An 8,984-nucleotide genomic window follows, 5' to 3' on the forward strand; every position below is an offset into this window, starting at 1 on the left:
GTGTGTGTGTGTGTGTGTGTGTGTGTGTGTGTCTTGAGACTGCTCTATTAGATTAGGGGCCTCAAGGAAGCTTTGTTCAGATTGTCAAGCATTGTGTGGAGTTAGTAACAGAGGATAGACAGAAAGTGAAGGAGAAAAAAAGAGGGCAGTTATAACTCAAAAAGCTTTCCCCTAAAATACTCAGATTAATGTAATTTTCTTATTCATTTCTCTTCTATATTACGTCTTTTCTTACTAATATTTCCATCCCCCCACTCCCTTCTCTTGGTCTTTTCCTCCTCCTACTCATCATCATCATTATCATCATCTACAAGACAACGACATCCTGCTATGCATGTGACTGTAGCTACGGGGACTATTTTTAGCTCTCTCTCATATCTAGCCCTCAGGATTAAGTTTGCACTGATGACTTTAGTGTAGGAGCCCAACTCATTAAGTCCAACACATTCTATCCTTACAGGCTGAGATTCACATACTGAGGTACAGACATACCTGTAGGTTCATGTGAATGCACATGTGGAGTTGTAAAGGCACTACACCAACACAAATACTCACAGCCTCACAAAACAGTCTATCACACAAACCTATGGGACATGATTCACTATGTGCAATAGTGAATGAGCGCTCGCACAGACGTACACATCTGGTGATGATTCATAGTGGCTAAGGCAATTGCATTTTCGCTAGTCACAGCAGATGATGTAAAATGAAATGACATAATTTCATTCAATTACAAAGACAAATGTTTTGGCACTCATGTGGAGTAGCTGCTAGAATCTAAAACTGAACCACCTCATGAATGAGGGTCACAAAGTCTCAAGCAATGACTTTTCTGTCACTAACAGAAACACATGAAGTGAAGATTCTGGTGTACTACCTGAATTTGTACTCGCTGTGTTTCTTGATGTGTCTGCTTCCTCAATCATCATGCAGGCCAAGAAAGTGAAGCCGTCCCCTCACAGGCTGTTTCTTTTGTTTAAAAGCTCACACAATGAACTCACAAAGCGGCTCACCTTCTCACCTCCCCGGCAGAGGACCAAAAAAATAAATAAAGAACATAAATAACATTAAATTATCTTGTTCTGCTTGTTCAGATGGCTATTTGTGCAGATCAATCATCATAAAATGAGACTTCTAATGTAATTACACTCATATCTGTTTTCAGCAGTAGAAAAACATCTGGGTATGTGCTCTACAGGAAGCAGAAGCCACAGAAAAAAGGCTGGATGTCAGAGTGGGTATGCACATTTGCATACATGTCTGCTGCTTACTTGAATGTGTAGGTGATCATGCACCTGTGTGTGCATTTTTATACACTCATTTAGCTGCTGATTGACTGCACTATTTACTCTCATAAACATGCAGTCTGAAGCATAACTGTGAATGTTCTTTTATAGGTCATGTAAATGTTTGTCCACATAGAAGCACAGGGAAAAAACTTGAACCTCAGTAGCTCTGCACTATATTTACAGCTATTGTGTAGTGAGAGAAGAAGCTAAGAACCACAGATGTAAAGTAGAGAGGAAGCACACCATTGAGGGCAATTGACATCTTTAGGATTCAACTCAAGCTTTTGATTTGACTAAATAGAGTCATTTACTCACAGCTTGGCTCACAAAGCAAAAATGCAAATCTTGGGCAAATCTTAATTGTTCATCATACAAGCTTGGTCACCACATCTTTTTTGTACAGGAAATGCTAATTTGGGCTCACTTGTAAGAGGAACACGTTTCTTTTCATCGACGACATATGAGACTCCTTGTCAATAGGATTTTTAAAGCACTTATCTTAATTAGAGCTCTTTCAGAATTTTGTTGAGTAAGAATTCTTAGGAATAACGGATATTGAGTTAGAGCACTGACAGGCTCCATTTAAGTGACCATAAATAACAAGTAACAGTAACAGCCTACTTTTCAAATGGAAATATATCTCTTTGGGAGTCATCAACAGTCATTTCAAGTCACCGCTGAGCCGGTGTCATTTACACTTTGTAGTGCACTTCACATATCAGGTGCAGCCGGAGGCTGTGCATAAGGAGAGAAGGTTATGTTTGAAGCCTCGGTGGACAAACAAATGGAAGGACAAATGAAAGTGTTGGTGGCCAGCTTTCCTTTAATGCCTGCCACAGGCCCAGGACTAGAGCCAGCTTTTGTGTGCCTTTGTGTGCAGACAGTATTAGACATGTAATGGCCCGCTGAGGCCAATTGTGTACATGGGCTAGAAAGACAGGGGTGGTGAGATGCACAATGTGCAGCGGGTTAATGTTTTCATCCATGTGTCATTCAAGAGATGACAAGAGAAAAGGAACATGGCCACAGGGCGTGACCTTAAAATTCAAAGCAGAAAAGGTCACAGCATTTTAAACACTATGAAATGCAGTATGCTTATGGGATGTCAAGGTCTATGTTGCCTTCAATCCACTCTCCGACATTGCATCTATTTTATTGACTGAGGCATTTTTTTTCAAGCATGGAGGGAACTTTGATACTCATTCCTCATCAGCTCCAATTATCTTTTTTTATCCTTCCTATTTTGATTAACACTGAAACAATCCATTGGCGATCTCAATATGGCTGTTTCATACACTTTACATCACACTGACTCACCAAACAGATCACACGTTCAATATCTGATATAAAATCCCCCTTGTTCTACCCGTCACTTTAAATTAGCTGTCTGGTCTCAGATGGATTTGTTTCTTTTTTTTTTTATAAAGGCCTAATTCTCATTTCATTCTGAGACAGCAGTGTGCAGCCTGAAGACCAAGAGGCAGGCCTGACAGTGTGGACAGCCACTTCTTAAGCCCTGCTCACTCAGCCGTGGTATTTTTAGATTCTGTCCGCCTTGCTATATCTCTGAAGTGCTCAGGTTTTTGCCGAAGGCAGCCCGGTGCTGTAAATAACACACACAATCACTCCTTTCTCCCCGTCACACACACCCAAGTGACAAAATGTGCATGATAGAAACACTGTGTTTTCCAGAGGGACTTAGATTCACTTTCTGTGTGTGCAAATGAAACATATTTAAGCATGCAAAGGGAACAAGGGGAAATTACACACATTAACAAAGGAGTGAGTCACTGCTGTGGTTGAAGTTTAACTTAATTTGCCCTCTATAATGAACCAGACATCATTTATCTGTAATCACCCTTTACAAACACGTGACCCCAACCACGTGACGACGCCATGACGGACGGCAGAATCACCAGAAGCACAAGCTAAAGAGTGTAGTAGACGAGCAAATTAGTTTCAATCAGTTTAAAATATGAAACACTAAATAAACTGTGATAATAATACTATCTTCTTCTTTATGGCTTCTTCCACTGAACAACAAGTTGTCATGCTGTTATTGGTCAAGGTAGGGCATCTGGTAGGTGCTCACAAAGAGCGCTATTTGGAGAAGTTGGAGATTGCAGGATTGGCTACCAACTCTTACCTTCTTCCTCCCTCCGTTTTCACGGACCTCTTTAAATTGCAGAGTCTGCCCAATTTCAGTCCATACGATCTGTGACACTATGTAGTAAACGGGGTATCCCCATGCACTGGTGCTGATCTCAAAGCTTTTAAAAGTCTGGATGCTTACCAGTTCTTTGTAGCAGGCTGGGTTACAGGTATGTCATACTATGCTCACAGCGGGGGGGAGGAAATTATCTTTCACACGTTAATACATGCAGTTAATCACAGAGAGTATATGATCAGTATTAACCACACATAAATGTGACATCTAGCCATCTTCTTATCTGTGACAATATTCACTGTAGCCTATGCTAAGATTTGACCAGTTAGACTCAGCAAAGTAATTACAATGTATTCACAAGAAGCTTTTATGGTGTCACTTCAGCAGTAAACAATAACATCTTGACACCACAAAGTATTTAAATTGATTTTAATCAGACAATATAAACAGACTGAAGGGTAGGAATATGAGGGGAGAGACAGACCGTGGGAGGGAGACGTTAGCCATTTGGCCAGCTTTGCTTGCTTGTACTATTCCTAGAAGCTTTACCCTTTCTATTGGCACAGCCCACCACACAACAAGAATTAAACATTTTATCATATGAACCGTCTACAGCATTGCTTTTCCTCCGTCTGCCACTGCGTTCATAATTCGCGCGAGTAGAGCGTGACGTCACAAGCAAAGTGTGAATTGCCGAGTACTAATTTGAAATGACTTTTATTAGCTGCAGATGTAAATGGTCATATAGATACGCAGGGGGTGGCAGTAGCTCAGACTGTAGTGAGTTGGGTTGGGAATCAGCTGGTCACAAGGTCAATTCCCATACAGACCAAAGTATGGTGGTGGATTGGTAGCTGGAGACGTGCCAGTTCACCTGATTGGTTTGGTGATTGTAAGGTCAGCACCTTACAATCACCAAACCAATCAGCCTCACACTCTGTGGTCCTGGTGTCACTGTCTATCTCTTCTTTCTTGCCGATAACACCCGTCTGTTGTTGAACAGCAGTGGCAGCTTCACCAGGTTTCTGTCCAGCCTTTGCAAGCTGTAAAACATCAGCTGCTGAGATGAAGCACTCACATAACCACTGACGGACGCCTGTGAAGCTGGATGAGTGTGATTGGCCTTTCATTTACTTAAAAAAACTGTCATCTAAATTAATATTTAGCTCAAGAAAGCTAAAGCACATTTTAAATCTAATTTCAAGCCTCTGACATCTGTCCAGCATTTCAGTGTTGTTGTTATACTTTTGTAGTATAAGTTGGTTTTCTTAAAATCTCTTGCCTTGGGGATTAAAGATCAAAACCGCAACTACAATTATTTCTCCCTTTGTTCAATACGGTGACATTTTCAGTGGCTTTCTGCAATGTTGCAAAAGTTTTACTCAAAATGTTCCATCCTAGCTCTTACTTTGTTCTAATTTACATAGGATCAAGAAACCTATGTGAACTTTTTTGCAAAATTCACATTCCGATTAAAACCATGTGTGGATTAACTGAAGGTGCCTCAAGACAAGAAAAGACGACTGCCACCGTATTATCACAGGTGATTAAGAATGTGTGGCTGTTGTGACACATTAACATTTATTCTTACCATTGATGTATTACTGTTGCTTTGCCAGGAGTTTGCCAGTTGCATTTAAGCAATTTATGAGACAACAGAGGGCTGTGGGCTACACGGGATGCTACATGCAGTGTGGGTGTAAAACGTTTTCCACATTTTGTCTTCTCTTCGTGTTTTCCTTGACCTTACAGCAGTGGGCAATTGATTTCCTTGTGGTTTGTGTTAGTTTATTTTTTATTAAGTGTTGGATAGAGTACACAATAAACATAACTTGTACGTGTTGTATGCATGGTGTCAGTTGAGAGTGTGATGGCAAATGAAAATACAACCAAAAAAACATGAAATAAAATCCATAGAATAGCTTACTACTACAAATTACAATCCATCCAGTCAGTTTTATTTTTTACAGAGGTCTGATTTTCAGTTGTCTCCTTCCCCTTACGACAACACAAGTCTCCAGGCAAGGCAAGGCAGCTTTATTTGTAAAGCACATTTCAACAGCAGGGCAATTTAAAGTGCTTTACATAAAACATTAAAGAGCAGTTGAAAACACAAATAAATAAAATAAAATATTATAGGACGCTAGTGTTGGACAATGTATAAGCCTCAACTTCATAACTTCAGTAACAATTAAACATTAAAAACAGACAGACAGACATTTCGATAATTTACAAACATTTACTAATGTGACATTACAGTGGCGTTCACAGCTGGCATGCGTGCAGAAACTTGCTGGTTTGTAATCAAATGAGTGATGCGGCAGTCAATGACGGTTATCTAATGAGGGACTTGTTGAAAGGAAATTATTAGGCTACAATAAAAAATATGGAGAATGCTTGAGTGGTGACATGTAGATTTCAGATTCATTGTGAGCTTCTGATCCATGTGACAGGTTATGAAAAATGATTAAGTCATATCTGTCTGGAATCGTGAGTTAGAAACAGAGCATGGTAATGTTTAGTCACACTTCAAACACTAACACTTTTTATGCTTGGAGCTGTGTTTTGAAGATAAAGATGTAGGCAACAGCCAGGAGATTATTAAATATTTGTTTGGTCCACATGATTCATGACCGCATACATCTAGGTTTCTCTCTCTTTCTCTGTCAGTAGCCATCATCTAATTTTAGTGGGTTGAAAACAAACATTTAAGCAGTTTTGCTGACCAAGCAAAGGCCCATCAACGTGTAAGGCAAAGCCTTGCGGTAGGGTTTGTTCCTGCTAAGTCATTCACAGCCTGAACACCACTCGAGGACAGAACATTTTCATAACTTATTATGTTAAAATATATCATACAGCTTCAGAGACCCCTCACAAAATGTAAAAGCCCATTACACCACTGCGATGTGATTAATTTATTTTGACCAATTCCACGTATGAATACATTTCACTAATGTGCCAAAACACATCTGCACTGTTATTTACCAGCTTTACAGTTTGTCAGTCACACAAAGAAACAAAAGAAAGATATAAATTGCTTAGACAGACGAAATGTGTGCAGAATACACACACACACACACACACACACACACACACACACACACACACACACACACACACACACACACACACACACCACACACACACCCCACACACCACACACCCCCCACACACACACACACACACACACACACACACACACACACACACACACACACACACACACGATGGGTCACGACAAGGCCTAGCAGCAAATCAGAGGTGTCATCTATCAGCACAACCATCCACATAAGGTTGTACAGTGGGATTAGGAATGTAGTAATTAGATGTGAAGGGGTGAAGGAAAATGTCCTTCGGATATGTCCTCATGTGTTGTTATACAACTTAAAACTTTGTGTGATTCTATTATGTTCTCTGATTAAGCATGTATATTACAAATCAGTTAAATTAATGCTACTAAGAGATATTTAATAATAATTTAATAATTCCCAAAATGTAAACTTCTCATACTCACCACATCAGACCTTCAATTATCAGCACAGTAACAACACATTTGTGGTTGTCAATATTACCCTGGCCTCTCCTCAGCTCTAATGTTGCTGAAGCTTGAATATCACATAGATGCTGGCAATTTTACAGTGAATGCACTGTGGGGGATTTAAATGCAGCCTCAGTCTGTATCATCCAAGAGCTTAAAGCCAGATTTGATGAAACCCAGGCAGCTAACTGAGCATTTCAGCTCTAAAGTAATCAAAGCACCAGCAATATCAACTGTTTGGGCCTCATGGGGTGGAAAATAAATACAGTTTAGGTGAGGAAAAAAAAAAAGCCATGACATGAGCCTTAAATGACCACAGAAACTTTAGTCAAAGAAAATGTAATCTGACCAAAGATGCCTCCTGTGACATATCTGACAGATTAAAATGATCTTGTTAAAAAATGTCTTACTGGTGTAAATGTTGCAAATGCCCTGACAAAGATGTATAACAAACACACATTACCACACAGAGCCACAGTAAAATAATATGACACATAATGACTGCATCCGGAAATTCAAGGTGCAGTTATTATTTTGCCACATTTAATCTGATTTAACACAACAGTAAAGCATGAGAAAAACTGATATGGTATATAAAACTGTCTTGTTGCTGCAGCTGCATGCAGCAAGGAGCTGTGCTTAGCTCTGGGATGTGGGGCCATGTCTGCCTGCTTGCTTTGTTCTGAAGTGAATGAGTTCAACATCTAAATATTGTGGGTAGAAAGGCCTAAAGCAGAGGCGAATGTAAGCAAGTGTACTCTATGGAGGCAATATTTTTTTTCAGCTTTTTGCTTCTCACTGCCAGCTGACATTTACCTCCAAACATTTCCATTGCTGCAAGGCATCTGGCCTTTTTAAATATGTATTTTCAAGCATACAGTGCATGCATGTTACGGCATGTAGTCCCACAACAGAAAAGCTAGGAAAAACACTTTTACACTACCAAAGGCCAAATGGTTAGAAAGGTTGCAGAGGATATTAAGGTAGAATCAGCGCAGAGTGGCAATTGGGACGATCGGACAAATTTTCCTGGACGGCCGGCCAACCAAAGTATTCTCGCTGCCCGGCCTACAGACTTTTCCAAACGGTCGTGAGACATGAGCAGCTGCCCATGGGCCCTTAAAATTGTTGTTATTACGTACTCTTTGCGAAAACCTCCAGAATTCCCACTGTAAGTATACACTGAAAGTCCAACCGATACAGTACACCACTTGCTCACTGTGTATATCTCAGTCTTGGTTACCCTGCACAGTCATCTCTTCCGTCAATTAACTGATGTTTGTGTAGCTCCCATCCCATCTCCCATCGATCTAGCCTATCTTAATTCAATTGTTCATATTCAGGTGTTACAGAAAAGTCATGGTCACAAATATAAACACAACAGTTTAATTTGTTTGTAGAATGGAGCAAAGCCTCATGGGAATGGGGAATGTGTTCATCCAATGAACTGATTGTAAGTCAAGTGTATTTACAGAAATATAGGGAGATAAATGAGTGCCCCCTCGTCTCATGACATGACCCAAAGAAATATGTCAGACGGAGAGAAAACAACAAAGTTCGAGGAAAAGTAGCGGCATTTTTTGACAGTCGGTATGTGCATGATTTCTGGCTGTGTTAATGTTACCAATGGATGGCGCAAGAAGAGATGGGACAAAAAAGGGGTCTAAAAGACCAGAATGGAGAAGCAGCGGATGCTTGAGGAGGATGCATCAGAGTGCTCCAAAATAAAGGATATATTCTGAATTCAGGCTTCAAAAAGTGCTGCAGGTGAATTGACTGAAAAACTGTTTAGATAACCTTTTTGGTAGTGATTATCTCCTCATTGCAAGTAACGGTATCTCAAATGAGCTCAATTTTAAGTCTTGGGTTTGAAATACCTTGTTCATAAACATTTTCAGGTTCATAATTGTATTTTGAGGTTGTACCAGAATATATTAACATGATTTAATAGTCGAAAAACACCATATTTTTGTTGTACTGCACATTGCTG

At 40.0% G+C, this 8,984-nt stretch overlaps 1 protein-coding gene across 4 annotated transcripts in view; it reads right to left on the bottom strand.

The window, feature by feature from the left end:
* The window catches only part of dtnbp1b (dystrobrevin binding protein 1b), a 37,416-nt gene that overhangs the window by 15,430 nt on the left and 13,002 nt on the right, over positions 1 to 8,984 (bottom strand). For 2 of the 4 annotated variants that reach the window (XM_032535024.1, XM_032535022.1), the window contains exon 1: positions 878 to 1,191. The exons of the other annotated variants lie outside the window; for them this stretch is intronic. In XM_032535024.1, the coding sequence (XP_032390915.1) occupies positions 878 to 929 (52 nt within the window). In that variant the 5' untranslated portion in view covers positions 930 to 1,191. Of the gene's footprint in view, positions 1 to 877; positions 1,192 to 8,984 lie in introns of those variants that run through there. 4 annotated transcript variants of the gene reach the window in all.

The sequence above is a fragment of the Etheostoma spectabile genome, chromosome 14 (genome assembly GCF_008692095.1).
Source record: "Etheostoma spectabile isolate EspeVRDwgs_2016 chromosome 14, UIUC_Espe_1.0, whole genome shotgun sequence".
Lineage (NCBI taxonomy): Eukaryota > Metazoa > Chordata > Actinopteri > Perciformes > Percidae > Etheostoma > Etheostoma spectabile.